General features: G+C 44.6%; 1 protein-coding gene across 5 annotated transcripts in view; it reads left to right on the top strand.

Annotated features, from left to right (window-relative positions):
- Nucleotides 1–25,067, top strand: part of FRMD4A (FERM domain containing 4A) — a 358,105-nt gene that overhangs the window by 141,188 nt on the left and 191,850 nt on the right. For 2 of the 5 annotated variants that reach the window (XM_015298775.4, XM_025153380.3), the window contains exon 1: nucleotides 22,185–22,707. The exons of 2 other annotated variants lie outside the window; for them this stretch is intronic. In XM_015298775.4, coding sequence (XP_015154261.1) covers nucleotides 22,615–22,707 — 93 coding nt within the window. In that variant the 5' untranslated portion in view covers nucleotides 22,185–22,614. Of the gene's footprint in view, nucleotides 1–10,079; nucleotides 10,390–22,184; nucleotides 22,708–25,067 lie in introns of those variants that run through there. One more of the 5 variants, XM_015298850.4, reaches the window with a different exon arrangement.

Raw genomic sequence — 25,067 nt, 5'->3', positions numbered from 1 at the left:
CCACTGTAAGCCAATACAGCCCCCTGCAGGTTGCTCAATGAGGGTCCCTTTACAGATGCCAGACTTGGTTTGGAGAAGGGCATTCCCAGGAGTATCACAGTCCCTGAGACCTTCCTAAAGACCCGATTCCTCCAACTGTGTCATTACCTGACAATACCAGACTGGGCAATAAAACAGAAGACTTTTTGTCCTTCACTACTGTTGGGAAAAGAAGTACAAAGAACCATAGCAAGGCTAGGAGCAAAGAGAAAGAACCCAAAAAGTATCATTTTCTTTTTTTAATTCTACAGTTGGAGACTTTCTGTTTTTTTAGCCAAAAAAAAAAAAAAAAATCATGCTGAGGTCTGATTCATGTTTTTTTAATGCCTCAGAAGCCTGCAGTGTCATTCTCCTAGTTAGGTACCCTAATTCAAAGTGAAATACATAAAGCCAAAAGGAGTGCGTCAAGGAGTTTCTCTAGCTTTCATCATCTTTTTTTTTTTCCATGAGCAGACGCCGTCCTCTTTCAACTGAGTAGCAACGTGTAGAAAAGAATAGAGGGAAGGGTTTGGGGATAAAATGTTGGAAATGAAAAAGTACGTGAGGATGCGGCGCAAGCTCCCGCGGCTCTGCAGACACTCACGGGTGCCGGCCGAGCTCAGGGGCTGTGCACCCCTGCCCAAGGTGAGCTGGGAGTGTGGGGGTGAAGGTGGGTGTTGGTGCTGGGGGGAATCAGGAGATGGTTCAGTTCTGGAATTGTGGGCGGACCCTCCCAAAGAAGAAATGCTCTGAGGATGAAGGAGGGAAGGGGACGAAGAGGGATGGGGAGGTGAGGACCTCTTCCAAGCGAGGTGGAGACCTCTGGGACATCCTCTGTCCAGGTTAAATGAAAGACTGCTTTGTTACGATTGCTTTGAGGCTGCTTTGCAACTGAGAACTGGGGTTATTTATTCTGGAGGAGAGGGAGTTGAAAGGAGACTCCATCACTCTCCGTAACTACCCAAAAGGAGGTTGCAGCGTGGAGGGTGTTGGTCTCTCTTCTCAGGTGATAAGTGATAGGATGTGAAGCAATGGCCTCAAGTTGCGACAGGGAGAGGTTTATACTGAACATTAAAAAAAAAGTTCTTCACAGAGAGCGTGGTCAGGCACTGGAATGGGCTGCCGAGGAAGGTGGTGGAGTCCCCATCCCTGGATGTAGTTAAGAGATGTGTGGATGCAGACATGGTTTTGTCGTGAGATTCTGTAGGTCAGGATGATGCTTGGACTTGATGCTGAAAATCTTTTCCAGTCTAGATGATGCTATGATTCTATGCACAAAGTCATTTCAAATTCAAGTGGGGTGCTGAGAGCTGTCCGGAGTAGGTTTGAAAGATGTCCTCCCTGGTCCCTAATGGTGGTCAGGAGGAGTGCAGGTTTCTGCTCCAATCTGCCTCTGGAGAAGCTCTCCCACCCACTGGCAATTTACTGTGTGGCCTCATAAATAAGGGGGTTAAAATCCCTGCTCTACTCCTTTTCCAGACATCTCTACAACATTTTTTGTCTTGCATGCTTTAGAAGTACAGGACATTGGTTCTTTTGGAGTCATCAAGCTTTACAAGCTGAAATAAATGTGTCATGTAGCAAGAAACATTGCAAATGTTGCTAAATGCGCTGGTGTACTGGTAGTGTCCAGGTAGTGTCCTGTCATTGCCTGGAGGTGATTTCTGCAAGCCCTGTGCAAAGTGAGCTGGAGGAGGAAGCAGGGAAGGCAATGAGAGCAGGACACTGTGTGCCGTGTTCACTGGTTGAGACCTGGGCATGCAGAAAGGCAGGTGGGTGATATAACCCCTCTGCAAACATCAGGGTGCTGTGTGGATGCCAGCGGCATGGAGAGGAGGACAGCCGTCAAGACCACTGAAAGAGGGCAGATTTAGATTAAATAGGAGGGAGGAATTCTTTACTCAGAGGGTAGTTAGATATGGTGATGGGATGCCCCATCCCTGGAGGTGCCCAAGGCCAGGTTGGGTGAGGCCCTGGGCAGCCTGAGCTGGTGGGTGGCAAGCAACCCACAGCAGGCAGTGGGAACTGGATGAGCTTTAAGGTCCCTTCCAACCCAACCACTATAATTCGCTGGGGCCCCAGCCCTCATGTGGTGCCAGGTTTTGAAGAAATCCTAACAGCAGAAATATGGGCACACATCACAAGGGGACTGTAAATATCATTTGTAATTAACTGGCTATTCTACAGAGGAGACTTTGTGCAGCACTGCAAAACATGGAACAAAGTTCAGCCTGTCCCTGTTGCAAAACTCCAAATTTCCCCTTCCCCAATGCAATGCCAGCAAACAGATGTGCTCTGTGCCTCCTATTTATGCACTACGAAGAAATTAACACCCCGTTAAGCTGCACAATGCAGCACATTTATTTTTATTTCAGTGTACTGCTGCTTTTCAATGTTAACTCTGTACTGGAATCAAATCCAAGCTAACACCAAGGACTGATTAAGTCTGTGTCCTGGAAGGCAATGAATTTTATGCAGCAGAAATAGAGCCTATACCTTAAGATAAAGCAAGCTGCAAAGTCCCTCATTTGATCCAAGCCCATGAGAGAAAGGACAGAGGGAGATTTAACTGCCAAGTACCTGAAGCTGGGGCTGTGATTTGTCTGCAGACCCATTTTAAGGCAATAAACAGCTATATTTATATCTCTTGAATGTGCCTATTATTTCAAGATCTCACCCAAATGAGTGCGAGTGACATGACAAAGCAGCACTGTAGGGAGCCAAAAATGTATAAAAAGCAATTGATCCATTATAGATGCAGTCTCGGGTGAGCTCAGTCTATTTTTAATCAGTTTAATAATGCAGCTGATTTGCTGCATCAAGGAGAGAAGTTGAAGGGGGATCCCAGCAAGCTGAATAATGGTCTCATGAGACTCAGTGGCATCCGGACACCTCTGGTCACATGCATAGCACAGCAGTCTCCTAAGAAACTGGCATCAGTGTGGGAGCCTTACCCAGCAGGTCACCTTCAGAAATGGAAAGGCCCAAAGACAAATGGGTGATGCTTTAGTGAAGTGAGGGGAGATTCTAGAATCATAGGATAGCTTGAGTCAGAAAGAACCTCAAAGATCATCCAGTTCCAATCCCTCTGTGATGGGCAGGGTTTCCAATCAAGTGCTAGATTAGGTTTTCCAGTCTGGTCTTAAACATGTCCAGAGATAGGGCATCCACAACCTCTGTGGGCAAAATCCATTGGGACATTGAATGGTGAGGCTGAGATAAGTAGAATTAGAAAAGGGGACATTTTCTTGATGTTCTTACATGAATTGTGTTGCATAAATTGCTGTCCTGGAAACAGATTTGAGTACATATGGGAGCCTTGATTTCTCCATGTTCTCCTTGGCCACAGCCCTATTCCTATGGCTTAAACAGCCCAGACCCATATGAGCACCACTCGCTCAGCTCATCTGTGTAGAAGATGAAAGGACACCACTGTCATCCATCTTCAGTGCCTTGTTTGTCCCTGGGGGAAATCAGAGAGGAAAGTTGAGGTTTCCCCTCCCTTTCCAAAAGTCGCCTTCAAATGAGAGTGGACGTGAGAAGGACAGAAGACAGATGCCTTCCAACCAAAGGGTGGCTTTCAGGGCACTCAGACCATGAAAACAAAACAATGTCTTTGCTACACTTCTGCTAAAGTGGGCCCTCTAGGGAAAGCGGGACCACCCAGTGAGGAGAGACGCAAAGGGGACGGTAAAACAGAGAGCAGCAGCCGTGCCCAGGAAGGAGATGGGATGCTGGTTGAATACAGCAACAATAAAACAGAAATTATAGCTGTGATTTTTAAACATGAAAGCCGAGCACTGCACAGCACCTGGGACTCTTCAGAGGCAGTGTGATCCTAGACTCCATTTCACTGACACTAAGCTTGCTTAATAAAACAGAAACATCCATGCTCAGGGCTGTAAAAGGGCTGGAGTGAGTCTTGATGCTAAACCTGCCAGGGCAGCTCGACTCCAGTCATCTTTTTCTTTCTTTTTAATACCTCAGGGCTGCTGGTGTTTCCCATCTGGGGACTTTCTTATCAAAACGTTTATCTTGTTGTCGTGTGGAAGAGGCATTTTTCCTGTGTTACGGAGTTATGTCAATCCCACTGCGGGCAGGAGGTCAGGAATGGGACTCCCACGCTCATTCTTCATCTGATGGTGCTGGCCAGCCCTGGCCTGGCAAAGCCATCCGCTGCAAGAAATAACTTCCCCATCCCATTAAGAGTGAGAGGACAGACAGAATCAGTAGAGCTACAAGTCAAGGTACATTCACCTCCATGGAGTTCCATCCCTTTAGGATAAAGAGAAGACTTATAAATAAAGGGAAATAAAGGTGCATAAATCTCTCTTCAGAAATAATTTATTTTTGAAATACCATACGTGCTACAAGAGAGACAGGCAGCTCTTGGTCAATAGGTCACAACTAGTAAGTCGCTTAAGCTATTGATCAGCAACCAGTGCACCACCACTTCTACCACCTGAGCATGCATATACCTTCCATGCAAGCTCATCAGTAGTATCTAAGTATCTGGCATCATCATGGAGTCTGTGACACTGCTATATTCTTGGGGTCAGAGGTCTTCGTGGAGAAATTTTCAGAGAAGAGTTTCAGTTGCAGGACTCTACTGTTGCTCACATTAAACCTCACTCACCATCATTCCGTAGATCTCCTTCACTTATCCTCCAAGTATCTTTGCTTTCCCAGACCAGAGTTCATCTTGCTTACTTAGTAACTTCTTTATATCAACCTCTTTTTTTTTATTTTTTTTTTTAAACTTTGAATTATAGTTATTGCCCTTCCTTGAGTTCTCGCTGTCAACACTGTATTATTTCTGGAGAAAAGGGATCAGTAGATACTCTTCAAGATGTGAGTGAACCCTGGTTTTATTCGGTGGCATGATGCAATTCCCTCTTTTGCTTGCCCCTTGGTAACTGTTAATATTTAATTGGCTTATTCCACCACTGCTGAGCAATGAACTGACATTTCATAGAACTGCTATAATCTCAATATCTTTCTCCTGAGTGAGCCCAGAACCCATAATTTTATACGTGAAGTTCAGTACATTTTTCTTGCCATGAACATTACTTCAAGTTTGGCTACATTAAATTTAATTTGCTGCTTTATTGCTCATTCACTTAGACTCATCATGCCTTGCTGCAGGCCTTTGTCCTTGAATATCATCGTATCACCTGAAAACTGTGCTCCCTCATTGCTCAGATAAAGAAGCATGTATTCCATCTCAGATGCCTGCAGAAACTCAAAAGGACATGTCCTTCTTGCCTTAATTGCACAGATTTGAGGTTCGCAGGAATCCTCTTCTGGAGATATTGAGTCATAAATCAAAGAATCATCACGGTCAGAAAAGATCACTAAGATCATCTAGTCCAACCATCCTATCACCTAGCCCAACCATCATAGTCAGAGCTAGATTCCTTCTTTACATGAATTTGTTGCATTTCACCCTGGACATGGCTCTGAGGTTGGACCAGAAGCTGATCTTTAGCCTTTGATGCAGCATTAGATTAATAAATTTGCTGCAAAAATTATCCCTCAGGCCTTCAGCTGACACTGAAAATTACTGAAGGATGAGGTTGACTTACAGCTCTCTGAACCATGATGAAGGCAGATGGTGGCACTCTTGGCCAGCTGGAAGATCCTATGATTCACCATCAGCTACAGAGTCAGAGAATTACTGAAGTCCACCTGGAGGTGTCAGGTGGATGCATTCCTATGCCCAGGGTTTTGTGTGGGAGGAAAGCTGAAGATGGAAGAAGGGTTTCAGAAGTTTGATGTTTCCCTGTCTTCCAAGTTTACCAAGAGGACAAGACCTCCATCTTCACCATCCCCAAAAAGAACAGATTCATGCTTTGTTGCAGCAGATCTATTATTTGCTCTGAACAGAAGAGAACATAGGGAGAAAAAGGAAAAAAATAAAAAAGTGTAGAAGTCCAAAAGGACCTTTTCAAACCCTCACCTTGATTATTTACAGCAGAGTTCAGAAAGTTCCTTACTTTTAGAAACATGGTTTCTCTGCCTGCAGCTGACTTTCCATTGCATACCACTTCCATGCGCTGGGAAAGACTATGCCCCAAAGTGGTTTTCACCCACAGTTATCATACACATTCATAACCCACATTTACTGGGGACTTGTGCCCTTGCTAAATCAGTGGAGGTGATCCTGGGTCTCATCTCTGGTGGGTTACATGACCAAGGCACACTTCTTGCCACATGTAAAAATAATCTGTCTGTTCTCCTCAGCTCCATTCTTTGCAAGCTGGACCAGTCCAAGTACAACATCCTGAGACTAATGAGGTTCAGATCTGCTCTTAACCCTTTCTTATCTGCTTTTGGCTTTACCCACTAAACTTTCTCCTCTGGTGTTAGCAATCCTGTCTGCAAGCCAACCCTTGAGCAATCAGTAGCAGAGTGACTTCTTCCTACCATTAACAACCACGCCATCCCTGAAATTGTCCTAGGAAAACAATTCTGGGACCCAGTGTGTCCCTGCATAACATTTCATCTTTGAAAAAAATCGGAAAGACTTCTGAAAAATCTCATTTTAGCAAAAATATTCCAAAAGTCTTCACTTTTCAGCTCTTTTCTGGCATCTTATTCCCAAAAGGCAGAAGAAAACTAGGAAGGAAGTGAGGGGAAAAAATGTGGGTGTAGAAGAACATCCTGTTCTGCAGAAATACACTGGTGTGTTGTCAGATGGATACTCTGCTTTAAATAGAAGAGGTCTCATTCTTGCAAAGGCCAACATAATAAATTCTCAGGCATTAGCAAAGATGGAAATGATGATTTATCCAATAAACTGTTTGGGTTTACTGCATTAAAGAGCTGACCAAGTTAGAGCTTCTCACTATTACATGCAATCTCATTTTTGTGTGCCTATAATACACATGCACACATGCACAGAGGGTTTAGGAATAATCCCTGGAGAGCTCACCTAAATTCAGTTTATTGTATTTTGGTGGTTGTTTCCATAAGAGAGGTCATGTGGGGTAAGCCAGGTTAAACTGAGAGTTGGAAGAGAGTCAACAGGATAGATTCAGATGTCCCTGATATTTGTTGTCTGTGAAAACGTTCTGTTTAGACCCAGTTCTGTGGTTCTCATTTGTGCTATCCATGACAACGAGGAGTCATACTCTTTTTTTCTCATCTTCTACACATTTTCTGAAGTTTAGAATGTTGCCCCACTGTGTTTCATTCTGAATCTGAAACTTTTAGTCACAACATACCCTGCAGTTCTGGACTTTGGGAAATCCCACAGAACTTACTTCCAGAAAACAAATTTTTCAGTCAACATCATTTTCTCCACGTTTCTGACCATCTCTACAGACAGTCACTACTCATCAGCAAAAGAATTGCTATGCTGAATATTAAGAGTGCAAGAGCTTAAGAGCTGGTATATCTCAGAGAGAATCATCTGTCTGATATTTACTTGTATGATAAGGGAAATCACAGGCCACCTAAATCTTAGTCTGGGTGGGAATCTGCAAACCCTTCTACCTCCTTGTCATCACCAGTGCTGCCTTTAGGGCCAAGCGTTTCTAGATTGGCAATCAGGGAAGCTATTATGTGTCCTCCAAAGCCATTTTCTTGTGCCTGACACTATCTTCTCCATTGGTTTTGAAATATTAAAATTCATCTTTGTGAAGAGAAAAATGAGCCTGTGTTGGTATCAAAGCATCTGTCATGTGCACACAGTGTTCTGACCCTGGAAGATGTCTCCTGTTTATCTCTGTGACCAATGCAACACAGATACAGGGATAGTCAAGGGAACAAGTGACGTGGTCACCCTGAGTTATTGCCCAGAGAGTTCCTACAGAAAAAGATATTTAATCTCATACTTTAGCGTTTAACACACAGCCTTTGTGCCATCAATGGGGGGTGTGTAAAAGGAAGAAGTGATCACTCACTTCTCAGTTCCAGTACAGTTCTTGTTGTGATCAGACTGGTTGGACAGTAGTGTCTGTCAGGAGCAGATAAATGTATAATTCAGTACTAGTGGACCTCTGTTAACTCATATTCACACAGCTTGAGCACTGCTTGTTGTGGAGCAGAGATGGGGGAACTGCTAAATTACAGCCAAGAGTTCTTGTACGCAGCAGGCTTTTGTGTAAGGTGTAGAAGCTTCCTGGGATATTTGAATTTCCACGAGTCAGAGGAGATGAAAATTCACCAGCAGTCACGTCTTCTTCTGCAAATACTTTCCAGAGAGCAAAGCACTGTGAAATTCTGTCTTCAGGAAAACCCACACGGCCCCTTGCATGCTAGCTTATCCATCATCATACTACAGCCCTGGCGATTTTCAAGAAAAGAGTAGATGTTGCATTGAGCAACGTGGTCTAGAGCCACGGCAGGCATGGGCTGATGTTTAGACTAGATGGCATTATTGATCTTTCCAACTTTAATGTTTCTATGATTTTCTGATTACAGTTCCCTGAGTTTTGACCACCTCCAGTGGTCAAACATATCCCAGCATATTTCATGCTCATTAAAATACCCCTCTGCTCCGACTGGTGAACAGAGACACTTTGTCAAATCTTTAATGAAAGGGTGGCATGTGCATGATGAACTGTCTTGCTCTGCAGCAGGCACATGTTCTGTGCCGGGTTTATTTCTGGAGTAACCAACCTATCATCTGATGCAGGGCCTTGTGCAGATGAGAGCTGGCCCATAAGGGAAATGAATTAACACTCTTCTTTGCTATTGGAACTATCCATCATATCATGTCCCGAATGGTCTGTCACGTTGTTGTCTAGTAAAACTCTGCCATCATCATAGGCAACTACTGTTCAGACGCTGATGCTAGATGTTTGAAAATGTGATTTCAGCTATAACTCTTAGGACGTCTAGTTAGAATTTATGACTTGAGGTCCCTCTAAGCTCCATCAACTCCATCCATCTAACACCTTTATAAATAATACTGATCTTCAGTTTCTGAAACCTGTAGGTTAGCCTTCTGTGGGTTGTTTGGATTTCTTTCCTGGTGTCTGGAATACATCACATGCACAATTTCACTCTGAAATTTCATACTGCAAGTACTTATTAAACAAATATAAAAGACTTTGGAAGAGTAATGCAGATACCATGGAAGGCAGTTTGGTGAAACTGGCCCTGTCTAGGATCCTAGGAGACTTCAGTACCATTTCTTAGCGTACCAAGTCTTCCAGTATTAGTTCCTTTTTTTTGCCTTGGTTTCTGTTCTATTTGGTTACAAGCCATCATTAATGAAAATCCTTGAAGTATTCCCACGGGATTTAGCTTCGATGGGATCCAGATGCATCCATACCTTACTGCTACACTAAGTACAATGAGAGCTGCAGCCAAGAAATGCTCACCAAACAGCAATGTCACCTTTCCTCCATTGACTTAAGTAGGAGCAGATGTGTGCAGGAAGACCAAGTACGTAGGATCAGGCTTTAAACTTTCCACAAATATATAAAAGGAAGGGTCTTGCCCTGAGAAGAGCTTGGTGTCCTCTGTGGGGATGCTGCAGAGCTGAGGGGCTGAGCAGTGCGAGGACATCTCAGAGGGGTGCCAGGGAGTTTGCAGGGTCCAACCCTGTAGGATTATGTGAGGTTATTCCCCTTTGTACGCAACCCCAGCAGTCACCCAGCACTTACTGTAGCTGACGCCTTGGGGAGCGGGTAATGGAATCTATTAATACCCTTAAGGATAAAAATTAGCATCCAAACAACTTTTGTTTCCTTGTTTTTTACACGTCTGTGCTCTCCCCCTGTCACTTGCTACAGAGCAGAGCCTGATATGCTCCGACAAAGAGCTATTGATGGTGCGCTTGTGTGAATTGGCCCAGTGCTGGTCACAGCCAACTTCTGTGGGACCTGCTGCCCCCGCTCTACAATACGCTCCAGTGTGCAGAGCCATTTGTGAAAGGTCAGAAATGAACAGAGAAATGGACTGGAGTCAAAAACAAGTAGTCCTATAAATATCAGTCATCGTCAAAAGCGGTTTATTCCATTCCTCCCCTCTCTCTCCCTCTGTGTGTCTCTCCCTCCCTCTGTTGTGGTTTCCCAGATATAACTCCATGTTTCTGACTGTGAAGCTCTGAAAGGGAAGCAGCACACACGCTGCAGCTTCTGCTTCCATTTTGCACACATGGAATAATCCTCAGTCCCGCAAGCAGGACTGACAGCCAGCACCGAGTCCAGGCATCATCTGCACTCAGATGCTGTGTTTTGATTGCTCGGGTTTTCTTAATCTGTGCAAAACTCATTTGCTACAGCTTAAGAATTAGCTTTGGCCACACACAGCTTGGATTGGGACTCCTGAGGGCTCTTCTCTGACTTCAAAATGACTCTAGCAGCTAAATTAGAGGATATTGAAGTGACGCTGGAGCACCTACTAATGGATGTGTTCGTAAGTAAGCTACAATCTCCTATTTAAAGCAGGATGCTTGCAATCCAGAAGGCAGTATACAAAGTTAATGGTGTGTGCTAGGGTTGCATTGGCTTAATTCCTTCACATCTCCTGATTAGCAGTGGATGCAGCGCTAGCAGCCTTGTGGTACAGCAAAGCCTCTACTGCAAGTGGCAACATGTAAACTGGAACAGCATGACTTCAGGGCAAGATATGCTTTGCACTGGTTTTGTATATCACCTACAGTGTTGGTGAAGCACGTGTAAAAGGGGAGAGCTTGGGTCAGAACAGTTTGAGGAGCAAAAGGAGTGCACTGACAGAAGTGTTTAGCTGTGTAATTGCTTAGCATCAAGTGTCTTTTGCTTGGGGATTTTGATAGCTGTGAGGTTATGGTCTTTTAGTAGTTTGAGGTTTGGGTTAGTTAGAGATGAAGGAACAAACGTAAGTGTTTTCAAAACATAAAGGTTGCTCCTCCTGGCTATGTCACACACTTTAAAGTACTGCTAAACTAGAATTGCTTCTTTGAAATCATTAAAGTTCCTTAAGATTTTTGAAACATTTCAAAACAGGCTCCTGATTTTTCAAACGCAGCCTGGTGTTCTTTGCCATAGCCAGAGACAGCTGTGTTTTGGAACTTTTAGGGGTTCTGTGGGAGAAAGACAATGATGAGGGGCTCGTCAGGCAATTTCTCTCTTTCAAAAAAAGGTCATGCCAAGGTAATCTATACATTTAGTCAGTTTGAGCTATTATAAAATAAGATGGTAAGTGACGTTCTGAATTTTCAGAAGAGCTCGTTTAGTCACCCTTTAAATGAAATGCTTCAGATTTCAAGGTCTACTCATGAGGAATCTCAGGCATCAACCACAAAAGCAAAGAGCAGGAGAGCTTGACAGCTTTGCAGCTTGTAGTGCTGGTACTGAGGTGCCCATCTGTGCTGGAGGAGAAAGGGATCCAAGCTGCTCTGTGCTGCCATGTACACACAGCCCTTTGGGGGGTGCCCTATCCCCTTTCCTACCGGTTGCTGAGACGGGGGTAGAGGAAACACCTGGGGGTTGTCCTGTTGGAGCCTTTTTGTTGGGGACGAAATACTGAAATGCTCTCAGGGCAGTAAGATATGAATACATCTGAAGCCTGTTACCTTTGTGCATTCAACTGCTCTCCCCAGGTATGGGTGCCATGCACCCTAAAGAAAAACCTGGTCTAAACCCCTGTTTACAGAAAAACTAGGGTGTCAATCCCTGTGGCAAGCAAAGGTGCAATGTCTGCACCTCATGACAGCAGCACGCTGTGAAAGTTACTGTGTGTGGGAAGTGGATGGGGCTTTCTTTGGGCTACTGCAGTTGCTTGCAGAATAAGCTTGGCACCACTTGTGCTATTTGTAGCTTGGCATCACTTTGTCAAGCTGGGTGCTTGAAGCTGTCGAGACCGAAAGCCCCCTCCTCTTTGGGGCAGGTGCCACTGAACAGTGGGTGATTAAAGGGATTTCATCACTCCAAGCAGTATCTGAGAGACTGCCAGGATTTAGGGACCCAGGGATGTCTGAGTCGTCTGAGGCCACTGTGAGCCAAAGCTACATTCCTACGTGCATATGGTTGCGTTTGAAGGGCAGGAAAAGCCTCCTGCTCTGCTGGGAGCCACCAAGGAAGTCACAGGGAATCATTCCTTCTCTGGCTTTTTATGTCCCATCGTGCACACAGTTTTGGAACTATGTCTAGTCTTTGTCCATTCTTATGTCCATGTCTTACTTCCATCCCAGAGTCTTTGTCCTGGTGGGGATTTTTAGCTTTGTTTTGTTTTTTTTCTTGTAATGAAGGTACAATAGCCAAAATAAAATATGGGCTAAATTATAAAATCAGAGAATGGTTTGAAGGGGACTTTTAAAGATCATCTGGCCCAACCCCCTTGCAGTGAACAAGGATGCCTACAGTTAGATCAGGTGCTCAGATCCCAGACCAGCCTGGCCTTGAGTGTCTGCAGGGATGGGGCATCCACCACCTCTTGGGGCAACCTGTGCCAGCACTTCAGTACTCTTATGGTAAAAAACTTTTTCCTTATATCCAGTCTCAGTCTCCCATCTTTTAGTTTGAAACAATTTCCCTTTGTCCTATCCTGCTGAAGAGTCTGTTCCTGCCTTTGCTGTAGCTCCCCTTCAGCAGCTGAAAGGCCAAAATTCTTTGCAGCTGCAAGTGGCCTCGGTCCATGAAATGAATGCCTGTTTTCTCAGGTTGTTTTGAGCTAGTATCTCAAACGTATAAGTCCAGAAACCCAATGACACTTCCCCAGCTGGGACATTGCACTCACAGCTAAAACTGCTATGAAGGGACATGTGTGTGCCATGCATCGTGCAGTGCCATGCTGTGTCAGACCCCCAGCTGGCTCTGGAAGAGCTGGGTGTCTGTACAGCATTGTGCAGGGACACAGAGCTGCAGTGTGGGCTCTGTGCTTCCTCATCCTTCTTCTTCCTCTGCAGAGAGTGATGCCTTAACATTCAGCAGTGATAGCACATCTGGGCTCACTATCAGGGCTGTGAATCTAATCCAGCCTACAGAAAATCAAGGAAATAACTATTCCCTGATGAGCAATCAAGTTTTCCACTGGCTGGACTCTTCTAAAAACTACCTACTACCTAAAAACTAAAGCAGAAAGAATTCTGTATAGATGAGACCTAATATCCCAAATGGGGGATCATTCTGTCAGGCATGATTTTCAGGCTTTACTCATACACTGCCTTGCCTTGTGGCGATGTTTGATCTTAAATCACCTGCCCATAGAATGATGCTAAAAATAATATCTACAACTCACTATGAAGGAAGGGCAAAATATAAAGCTCTGTCTGTTATAGATCATTCTAATGACCAGGTTTGTCAGAGGTTGTTAACCCATTACCAAGCGTTTTGCCATTACCAGTAAGGAGTAATTTGGGTTAGGAGAACGGGGCCAGACCAACAGGGCTGAACAGGCTACAGGTAGGTAGGCTGCCAGGTGACAGGACCCTCCTGGGAATGATCTGAAAGGTTGTTCCAGACCATGCATCTTCATCCATGTCAGGTTTATTGCTGAATGAGAGATCTATCTATTGTTCCCCTTTCCAAGTCTCTGATGCCTTCCATTGCTCCAAACCAAGCAATTATTTATAAAAGTGGGAATCTGTGGTCTGTGGAGCCTTGTCTTGTCTTTTTTTTTCCTTTGAAGAAACCTAGTTTTAATGGATCTTGGGCTGCAGGACCAGTAATCTACTCCCAGGCCAGTGGACACCTACTTAAACATCTTGTACCAAACCAGCAAGCCCACTGCATCAAAGTGAAGAGAGAAAGGCTACAGTAGACAACAAATGAGAAGCAACCATTTGTTTCTAAAGAAAAAAATCCTTCCTCAGCTTAAGCTACCTACCTTGACATTTGTCTTCAGCAGGAATATTGACTGAAGACTGTAGGATTTGGCCAGGTTTTCACTTGACAAGGATTTTAATGGGTCCTGCAAGACCTCATCTGGAATGAATTCAGCCCTATGTGTGTGCGTGTGTTTGTGTAAAGATTTGCATCCCCATGGCATGAGGTGCCACATCCTTCCAGGACATCCTGTACTCGGCACATTGTCAGCTTGCTATCAGAAAAGCTGCTGTTGCTGCACTAATGCTTCCTTTCCTCTACTATCAAAAAGTGTTGGAGAGCTTTTCTGGTCTCTATGAGACAAGATAAAAGGGAAGCCTCTGACATGACATTTCTTGATTAGCTGTCATCACCAGTGGGCTGCCACCAAGCTGCTGAGTGAGGTGGGACTTGGCTGCCTCTGCAAACCCAGGCAGGGAGATGGGGCCAAAGCAGGGAGGCCATGTGGGGACAGACACAGCAGAACCTTCGAGTATGCAATGAACAGGGACACCTACAGCTAGATCAGCATCCGCCACATCTCTGGGCTACCTGTGCCAGTGCCTCTCCACCCTTATTGTAAAAAACTTCTTCCTTATCTCCAGTCCTAACCTCCCCTGGTTTGGAACCATTTTCCCTTATCCTATCAAAACAGACTCTGCTAGAGTTTGTCCCCTTCTTTCTTAAAGCCACCCCCCCAATAAATACATATATGTGCAAATCAATAAATATATACATACATGTGCTTAAATATTCAGGAGCCTATTTGATAAAAGTGACATTCATGAGGACTTCCTTACATGTGGATGGGCTGTGGTTACTTTCCTTTGGGTGAATGTTGCAGTCAAGGCTGAAAGAAAACAACAGATTAGTGATGCTCCAGCCTCCTTCATCACCCTCAGAAACAGCTGCTCTTCTCCCTTCCCACACTGCCAAGTCCTGGCAGAGTTAGCAGCAAAATAGCAAGGACATGAAACTCAATCTCTGTTTGTAATATCATAACTTAGTCAGAGAATGTCAGAGGAAAATACCTGGGATGCTGCACATACTTTGGCTCATTCTTCTGCCAGCTAGTTACAAACAGGAAATAAGCTCTGACTCAAACTCTTGTGCCCAGACCAATCTAAAGATGAGTCTTTGAAGGAGCAGGCATCAAACTCTAACCTCTGAAACTTCAAAGTGAGAATCAGCTCCTTTGACATGGTGGCACAAGGGAGCAGGGCTCCATGAACACCTTGACACTCCAAGGCAGACCAGGCCACCTTGTTCCCATAGGGATCTGAAGTGATGCCCATGTAGTGCACCCCCGGAAGATGAACTGTCAAGTGAGGAACACTTAAGTAACCTGATTTTCAGTAACAATAGAGAAGTGGCAACAAAAGCAACTGCAATATGATACAGCTCTTTTCCTCATCATTTTGCAGACAGGGAAACAGACAAAAAGGACAAGAAGAAAATTCAGCAGCACCATCGCACATTAAAAAAAAAAAAAAAAAAAAAAAAGAGTAGAAATCTGACCTTTGTAATTCCAATGTGGTGATTTATTCCATTCTGACTATAGTACTTCAACACAGCAACTGAATTATCCAGACTACGAATGTTTAGGATGCAGATCTTCCGTGCCAAGGGTGAGGTGTACCTTTGCATCTACTCCTGGCACACTCTAGCATAGATAAGTATTATTCTTGGTCCATTCTTGCAGCAATCACACCATTAACCTTGTTATTTTCTCACACCACCAATAGTAATAAACAATAGCCATTCTCATGGTCAATATAGGCAATGTGGGGAAAAGAAGGGTAATTTGCAGGGTGCAAAAAGATGGTCTGATGTCTGGGCTACATTCATTTTAATAACCAAGACAATAATAAGACATTATCAACATGTAAAGTGATCCATTAACCTCTCTATCAGCAATAAATTGTGCGACTTTGCTAGGCTGCTAGAACTTGCTAATCAAAGAGCAAGAAGCAAGTTTATACTTGGAGCAGCCACAAATCATGAATAAAGAAAACCTGTGAGTACTAAACTCACCCTCTGCAGCATAATAGGTATTTCTCTCTAGCAAAAGCAGAATCCTCCAGTTTATCTTCAGCATATGACTTGCAGGAGTTAGGAAGCCTGAATATTGCCAGTAGAGTGAGTAGAAGTAGAATCAGGTACCCTAACCTACAGTCACAGTTGAGGATTCTCAGCAGTATGAGATGAAAGAGATCCCATTAGGTAACTATTCCTGGGGTTTTGTTTGGAGAGACGCTTCTGAAAAGGAGAACATAAAAATGATCGTAACAGGTCTTCCCAACAAATCACCAATCCAGCACTGCGTTGGGCAGCAGCCAACATCAGGTGCCTATGGAAGAATGGAATAACACGGCAAATACTATCTTCCAAGTACCAGTTATCTGCACTCAGGGGTTTCCTGACCCAGAAGTGGTGTGGTAAGATCACATGAAGACAGACAAAGTTAGAGGAGGTAAATGCCACTCCAGATGCTCCTTACAACTGAGGTAGGGTGTTGATGCAACTTGGTAGGCAGAGGGGAGCTGAAGCAAAAAAAAAGTTACAAGCTGATAAGAATGACAGAGAGAGACCCCAAGGCAGAAGATCCAGAAAGGCAGACAAACTTATCACATTTCTTCATCTGTTCACATAGATCTACACAGCAAAGAATGTAACAAATTCTTTTTGTGTCTTGCCAGTGTTAGCTGTTCCTCCTTCAGTTGTCTGCAAACACAGTTTTGTCCTCACTTAGAGAAAAATCCTCTGTATTCCATACAGCTACAAAGAAAATTTGGCTGAGAGGCTGCTTACCTGTTCTGGCAAGGCTTAAAAACCTCCAAATGTCTCTCAGGAGCCTTCTATTTCCCTCCTTTCTTAAGGGATGTGATGGCCTCTCTGCTACCAACGTGGCTTTCTGTACTAAAGGCACCATAACTCTCTCTCCTTCCTTTACATCCACTTTCCTGCAATATATTAAGATTAATCAAAACAGTGTAACAAAGATAAAGTTTGAAAAGAGAGAAAATTGCACAGCACAAAGAGGCATTTATCTTCACCGTGTTTGACACAGTCCAGATGTGGCGTATCCTGTTTAAGGCTTACATTAGCTCAAGGCTGAGTACCTTCCATGCTGCCCTGAGCAAACCTTAATTTCTTCAGGAACTGAAGCAAATTGCCATTACTGAGTACTACACAAGGATAACTCGCTAACATTTTAGAACTTGGTACTGAGAATGGACTGAGTATACACCCCATTCCCCTCTAGTCACCAGGATTTGTGAGATCCCAAATCCCTTACAGAAACATTACAGTCATATCCCAGCTGAGTGCACGACTGCTGTCCTACACATCTCATTCAGCCTCTGCTACACATGCAAGATGTGGGAATGTGGTGCTGTTGCCAAATATCTCTTCTTTTGTTTATACAAGGCCTGGAAGTCAGAGGCGGCCTCTCCACTCCATTGGTGATGCTTACAGGGGCGTGTCTCAATGGCAGTGGGGTCAGGCAAGTTCCCTCCCTAATTAATTACTTTCTCTCTGAGTTATGTGGGAACACAGTCGACCTACCGGCACACCAAAACTCAAGGGAAATGTCCTTCCATCGAGCTGAGGCCTCATTTGCCCTCTGCTGCTGTTCTTCTGGCCAGGGTTTGCCAGCAGCCCATCCTTCTGTATGCAGAAGCTGGAACATTTTCCCCAGAAAGGACCATGTGTAGGATGTGGGGAGGAGAGCAGGAGGTGAGGCGGGGGCAACTCCTGAAGCAGTAGGGGAAGAGGAAAGGTGCAGACTGCTTTGCCCCTTTCCTAAAGACATCTTATGGAGTGTCCATGTCTGGGCTTCAGCTTCCACTAAAAGCCATGCCCACCTCAGTCTCTCTCAAGCAGGTTTAAACACAGTGCTCTGTTTGGAGATGATGTGTTCTGCTCTCTGACACTTGTCAAAGCAGTCTCCAATCTGACAGCCCAAATCATTTTCTCAAAGACATGTCATCAGTGAGTGCCCAGATGTGATCACTCCTGAGGCTCCATGGATATATCATGTCCATTCCCTCTGTACTCGGCACTGGTGAGGCCGCACCTCAGTGCTGTGCTCAGTTTTGGGTGCTTCACTACAAGAAAGACACCGAGGCCCTGCAGCATGTCTGGAGAAGGGTGACAAAGCTATGAGGGGCGTTGAGCACAAGGCTTATGAGGAACAGCTGAGGGAACTGGGGTTGTTCAGTCTGGAGAAGAGGAGGCTCAGAGGAGATGTTATTGCTCTCTGCAACTGCCTGAAGGAGGTTGTGGTGAGGTGGGGGTTGGCCTCTTCTCCCATGTAACAGTGAGATAATGGCCTCAAGTTGCACTAGGGAAGGTTCAGGTCAGATATTACATAAAACTTCTCAGAAGGAGTGGTGAGGCATTGGCACAGGCTGCCCAGGGAGGTGGTGGAGTCACCTTCCCTGGAGTCATTCAAGAAACATGTAGATGTGGCACTGAAGGACATGGTTAGTGGGCAGTATTGGTGGTAGGTGGAAAGTTGGACTAGATGATCTCAGAGGTCTTTTCCAACCTTAGTGATCCTACGGCTGTAGTACACATCAGAAATGAACTTCTCTGAGTCATGCGTTCATGAACCCACACATGCCATGCTGCGGTGTTTCTTGTCCGGGAGTATGGGGAGGTGTGAAGGGCTTTGTGCCCACCAGCTGTGATGAAGGCTTGCTCCATGCAGAGGAAACCCATGGCTTTCAGTGGCTGGGGACCACAAGCAGCCCCTCTCACCTTAGCAGGCTGCTGGGTTATTTCCAGCTCTGATAGAAAAAGCTGAAACAGGAAGGGAACACACTGGCTGTTTTTTTCCACATTTCTTCCCAGACTAGAGTGGCATATATATCATGATATCTTTCTCTGAAACAATGTGCAAGATTGTTTTTTCTGTATTTTGTTTTGTTTTAATTTTAAGACTGGCTGGGTTTGCAATGACAAGCAGTGCTTATCTTTCACTCTCAAAGTGGTCATTTCCTTTACAGTCTGATTCTGGGTGCAATAAAACATAAGTCACTGAAACCCCCAAAGCATTACCCTTTTGTCATTGTCTTGCAAATCTTTGCCATGGCCCAACATATAAGCTCAGGAGGGTTTCTTACAGTGAGAAGAAATTCCACCAAGATGAATAGGAGCTGCTAAATAGCTCAAATACAAGTGGTTTCCTTATAGGGACTCCAGGGAAGAATTTGGCTTTGCTACGGATAGAAACCATGGATATCATCCAGGATAGAAAATACTGTCAGAAGCTGCAGTTATCAGTGTTCTCCTCTAATTCTGTTGCCATACTCATGTCTTCACAAAGTACAGCTCCAAAGGGGATATTTCTGTACAGAATGACTTTTCAGATTTACAAAGCAGTGTCTAGTTGATAGATCTGATACATACAGCATGATGCCCTTCAGTCTGTGCCACCGCTGCCACTGATTTCCATTTGCCAGTCTTGCTGGGCAGAAACTGAAACTTGACTCTTCCGTTGCAAACATAAGACACTTTGCATCAGTAAATGATTTTTCTATCCTTTTTATTGAAAGAGAAAAAAGAATCTAGTCTAAATAGCAATGTATTGGAATGTAGTTTCCTCTGATGCATTGTTACCACAAACCACTGTTCCTGGCAGCATGCAATTAGTACTGAAAAACATCCACTGCTTAAAAGAGTTTCATCTTTCAGCAGTTAGTAAATATAGCATGCCTCTGTTGAGGGTCTGTGGTGACAAGGCCAGGATGTTTCCTTGCAATAATTTGGCTTTTATTTCCTACTATGCTGTTCAGAGAGTGTCTCTGCAGACAAACACAGCTGAATGGAGCCTCAGAGATGAGTCTGGTCACCTCAATCTGCCCCTGCAGCCAACAAGAGAGGCAGGATTTTGGCAGAGGAAAACTGAGTATTGGATGAGTTGAAGCACCCTTGGGCATGCCTATATTTTTCACAAACACCTAAACTGCCTCTCTCGAAACAGCGAGCATAGAAAATAATTTAGTACCTTAGATCATACCCAGCTCCCGGCCTTTTGGTCACACTATGCCTGCTAGTTCACTTCCAGTCTCTCACCTAGAATCAACTCTTTCTCTTGTAAGCAAATTCCAACAGGAGCTTAGGGAATTAACCTCTTTCAGGACCCAGTGCAATATGGAGGTTTGTGTCCCTCCACCCAGCTGGTCATCCAACACTATCCCAGACACCTGTGTAGCAGCTCTGGGTCTTCCATTTTCCCCATGTCCTCATATTGCATTCTGAGGCAAATAGCACATCTCTTCAGACTCATACTATAAAAATACAACTGCACCACATTCACACTGCTTTGGCACATGGATCTGAAAAGCTCAGGCAGAAAAAATAGCTGCATCCTAACAGCAGTAGAGACCACAGGGAGTGCTGTTAGTTTATATGGCTATAAGGAGAACATAGTCAAGACTAAGTTCCCCAAAATAGTATCTTCCAATTATGCTGCATCCCCATGAAACACCGTCTTCAGAGATAGTTTTACATTACCTGTCACATAGGAAATCTACCAATCTAATCATAGTAGACTACCCTGTCTACCTGCCTGCAAATGTACCTTGAACAACTTCAAATACTACACCAAAACTCACGCTTCCAAATGTTTTCCACGGTTCTGATGGCTCTAATTTGGCTTCCTGCTTCCACATTTATGTCAGCTGGGAAGTGAGGAATGACACAGGAGAAAGAGAAAATGTCACAGTGGTTCCATGTCTCCGGTTTTCTGTATTTACATGGAGGATACCCATAGGAATTTGCCTAGAATGCAGTACAGGAGGTGAGGGAGAGGTCAGCCTCATGGTATGTTATGCAGAGATCTTGTTGGAGCTGACTCCAGTGTCATACATATGGATAGACTTCTACTTCTCAACTGCACCAGAAGTTTCCTGCAAAGATGAATATTTGTGTTACTATTCATCTGCCTTGAGCAATATGCAGATTTCCATTTCATTTACAAGACCTAAAAACCTACAGAAAGAATATGTAGATTGTGCAAATGACTCCCTCGCGAAGAAAATGTGTCCATATGCTGCCTCACACTGATACAATGAGATTGCCTGCTTCTTGTCCCAATATCACAGACCCTGGTGGAGATTCATGTTACGGATCTTTATCTCCTATAGTGGATAAAGATCTACGTATAAAGCTGATGTTTCTAAGAGTTGAATCATAGAAGGATAGAATCGTTAAGGTTGGAAAAGACCACTAAGATCACCCACTCCAACTATCAACCCATCCCCACCATGCCCACTAACCACGTCCCTCAGTGCCACATGCACCCTTTTCTTGAACACTTCCAGGGATGGTGACTCCACCACCTCCTTGGGCAACCTGTGCCAATGCCTCTCCAAACCTGCAGGAGGCCCTGCTTACAGGAATAGAATATGACCCTTCTGGGAAAGGATCTGGTGTGAGCAGTTCCCCAAGCCACCAGTAGATCCCCAGTGGCTCTGCTGGTACCAATGAGGGCTCCCCATGGCCAGCTGAGAAATGTCAAGTACCTCATTCTTAAATAGTCTGTGAGATAGTAGGGGGGTTAAGATTCATTTAAAAACTGCAAGAAGCAGAGACTGTAACTCTGCACTTATTCCATATAAAGGATCTATATAAGTCAGTCATGCCCCAGATATTTCCATCTTTTCCTGTCCCTCTCATTCTCTTTGGCAAGAGCCATATGGAACTAATTATGAACAAAGGCCGATTGTTTTAATATTTAGAGTTTCCCACATCAAGCTGCTGGTTTCTTTCCTTGGCTGGTTTTAATGTATGTGCATATGTTGAGCAGATACAGAGTTCCTCTTCTCTATTCTAAACAGTTGCTTTAATGCCATGTCCCCAACACCTTCATCCTCTCTTCTGGACCTCAATCAAAACAAAGTATTTTTAGTTTTGCATTAAAATGAGAACAATACATGGAGGAAGGGATTGGCTCCACAGCTCAGCAGAATTTGCTCTCCTAACTAGACAGCCCCAGTTACAGATAACCCGAACGCAGTTATTTCTCTGAGCACACGAGCAAGTTGTAGACAGCACTGAGCAGGTTTCACTGACATAGATGTGTACAGAGGGGAATGTGAGTGGCAATGTGTGCTCCTTGCACTTAACGCATGTGCTGCGCTGCACCATACCCAGCACGCAGCCTTAACCCCCCAGGGTCTGTGTTTAACTGAGCAGCCCAGGGGCTCTGTTAAAGCCCAACTGCAGTGTGGCTGTGCTTTCCAACCTCTCAGAGAGAGGAATATCTGAACGTAGGATTTAACATTAATCTCGGCACCAGATGGTGATACACCAGATATTCTTTTTAAGGTGAACATGTGATCTACTGTACAGCAAACCAGAGGGGTCTGCAGTCACATGACGAAACGTATAATAAGTCTGATAGAGCTTTGATGAGACAACTGACCTGGTTACCATCTGTAGCAACAAGAAGCAAGCTTGACATTTTTGGAACATTCTCCCCAGAAGCTTAATTCTTCCACCTCTGTGGCACAGCAATCCTGCTGAGCAAACCACACCGAGAAACAGAAGGAAGCAAAAGATACGCTGCTCGAAGCATGTTGTTAAGGTTACGAGACTTGGGCTTTCCTTTCCTTTTTTTTTCTTCCCCTCCTCCCCCCCCCCCCTCCGCTTTTCTTTCAAACAAACCACATCTTGACTCATACAGTCTGATGTGAAAACCCACTCAGCTATTTGATATTTGGGAAATCTCAATGAGCCTGTAAGTTATTTCAAAGGAAGCCTGTGTGTGTGTGTGCTGTGAACTCCCTCTCTCTTACACACACACACACACACACACACACACACACACACGAGTTAGCTCTGCACTATGGTAGTACAGACTGCTGTGACTCCGGGTAGGACCCGAAGACTTTTGTTCAAAATACCATATGGATCACTGAGGAGACGCAGTGTGGAGAGGGTAAGCCGTGATTTCTTTGTACTGAATGCATGCCCAGAGGATGAGGAGGGTGCCATGTGATAGCAATTGTCTGCGCTGCTAGCAGTCAGAACTAACAGGGGTTATGCCACGGTGTGCAGAAATTACTGCTGGTGGGACCTGTGTGGGGATGTATGGGAATCAGCACTGGTCAGAGGCTGTGTGGTAATTCAGGGCATTAATTGGTGCCAGAAGGAATGATATGATAACATGCAGTCATTATAACTATTCTGAGGCTCTGTGGTGATCTTCGGAGGTAATTGATGCTGAAAAGAGTCATTTCTAGTAATCAGTACTTGAGAAAGTGTTATGGTGTATGGCAGTAACAACCAGTGGGGAGCAAATGATAATGTCAAATAACACCAGTAGAAAGCTCAGGGTGATGCAGAAGGGCTCTGTGCAGATGAACACAGATGTAAAAACCCCCCAGGTCTGTCCCAGCAGAGATATACAGTGAGGTGACTCAGTGCAAGATGGGCTGTATGGTGGATGGTGTGTTACTCCAGCTGGTGCCAGACAGTGACACAGTGGGGCTGGCACTACCTGCTTGGCTAAGTGATGCTGTCACTAGGAAGGAGCACTGGGGGTGTGGGCAGAATGCCGTGGGCTGGACGAGATGCGTGACCCTCTGGCCCACATCTGGTGGCAGAAGTTCTGCAAGTCCAAAGCAACTCCAAGCTGCTCTGTGCAGAACTGTTGGAAACCTCCAACTGAGGCGTCTGTTTTGCTGAAAAGCAGTTTCGTGGCAGCCAAAGCCACCTGTGAGCTTACTCTGAGTTTGGTGCATGCATCATTCAAAAAAATTATATGGTTTGGAGTATTTCAAAACAAAATCTCTTTGATTTTTTCTTTCATTTGCATAGATGTCCTGATTTTTTTAAAGGAATCTTAAAAAAAAAAAAAATTCTCAACATTTCACTGCAGGTCAAAAGCTGTTTCAGTTACATGCAAAGCCATTCTTTAATTCTTCCTTTTGCAGAAGGGAAAGCAGAATCACTTTGTGTCAACATGAAACATATTTTCTTTGCCTTTCCAGTCCGCCAAGCAAACCGAAAATAATCGATTACTCACAGAGCTTTGGTCTTCTATTGTTTGATTGTTGTTTGGTGCTCCGGAGCACATTCAGAAATGTTCCTCCTGGTAAATTTGGGCTTTGCAGTTCAAGACGATGATTCTGAGAGGGGTCAGGGCAGGCTGTCCTGCCTGAAGGCTTAACCTGCCTTGAGAACAGGGCTTTATTTGTGTTCCCCCATACCCAGATCTGCTGTAACTGACATTGGCCAGGGTTTGCTGCTCCATAGAGGCACTGCTTTTGCTGTCCCAGATGAACAGATATGGATCAGTGTTGGCTGACTTTGAGGATGCTCTTGAAAGCATGGGCAGCTGGAGCATTCACTTTCTTCTCTAAAGGGGGTTCTCACAGGGTGCAAGCTTTACAATGCTGTGGGGCCAGCATCCCTGAGCCTCCTCCTTTGCTGGCTGGAAGGGCTTCCAGCATCAGGACCAACGTAGGGATGTGGAAGGCTGAGCGTTCTCTCATGCAGACCAGACTCAAGTTGCGTGAGGGCAAAGTTTAGGCTGGACATTAGGAAGAATTTCTTCTTGAAGGGAGTGGTCAATCATTGGAACAGACTTTTCAATGAGGTGGTGGAATTCCTATTCACAGAGATATTTAAGAGGCATGTGGATGAGGCATTGAGGGAAATGGTTTAGTGTTGGGACTCTGTAAGTCAGGTTGATGGCTGGACTTGATGTTCTTGAAGATCTTGAAGCATACAGGATTCTATAATTCTACAATACTCTATCTGAGACCAATGAGCCCAGAGAAAAGTCATATAACAGTGTGGAAAAGAGGAAATACACTGGATTTGGAGAGAGCTGCCCACAGTGACCCACTTGAGCAACAGCTGCCCACATCCTCTGGCTTGACCACGAGCATTAGTTTTCTCATAGAGAGTTTAGAAAGAGCAGTACAATCACAGGTAACTTTTGAGACAGCCCCATGGTGGGGATTATAGGAAACCAGGGAAATACCTGTAGGGAAGGTGTTGGAAAAGATCAGTAGTTATATAGGAAGCAAGAGCAAGAACAGACTGCAAACTGTACACTACCATAGTTATGGTTTGTATAACAGCCACGCATGCAGCATGCACACATTGTGGGGGAGAAACACACATTTTTGTATTTATGGATATGTGGATGCAGCTATATGTAGATAACAGAATCAGAAACTCATAGAATGGCTTACGTACAAAAGGACCTTAAAGATCATTCAGTTCCAACCCCTTGCTGTGGGCTGGTTGCCACTCACCAGATCAGGCTGCCCAGAGCCCCATCCAGCC

The sequence above is a fragment of the Gallus gallus genome, chromosome 1 (genome assembly GCF_016699485.2).
Source record: "Gallus gallus isolate bGalGal1 chromosome 1, bGalGal1.mat.broiler.GRCg7b, whole genome shotgun sequence".
In the NCBI taxonomy this organism is placed as follows: Eukaryota; Metazoa; Chordata; class Aves; order Galliformes; family Phasianidae; genus Gallus; species Gallus gallus.
Note: the sequence above shows the minus strand (reverse complement) of the source record. Positions and strands in the feature narration are given on the sequence as shown.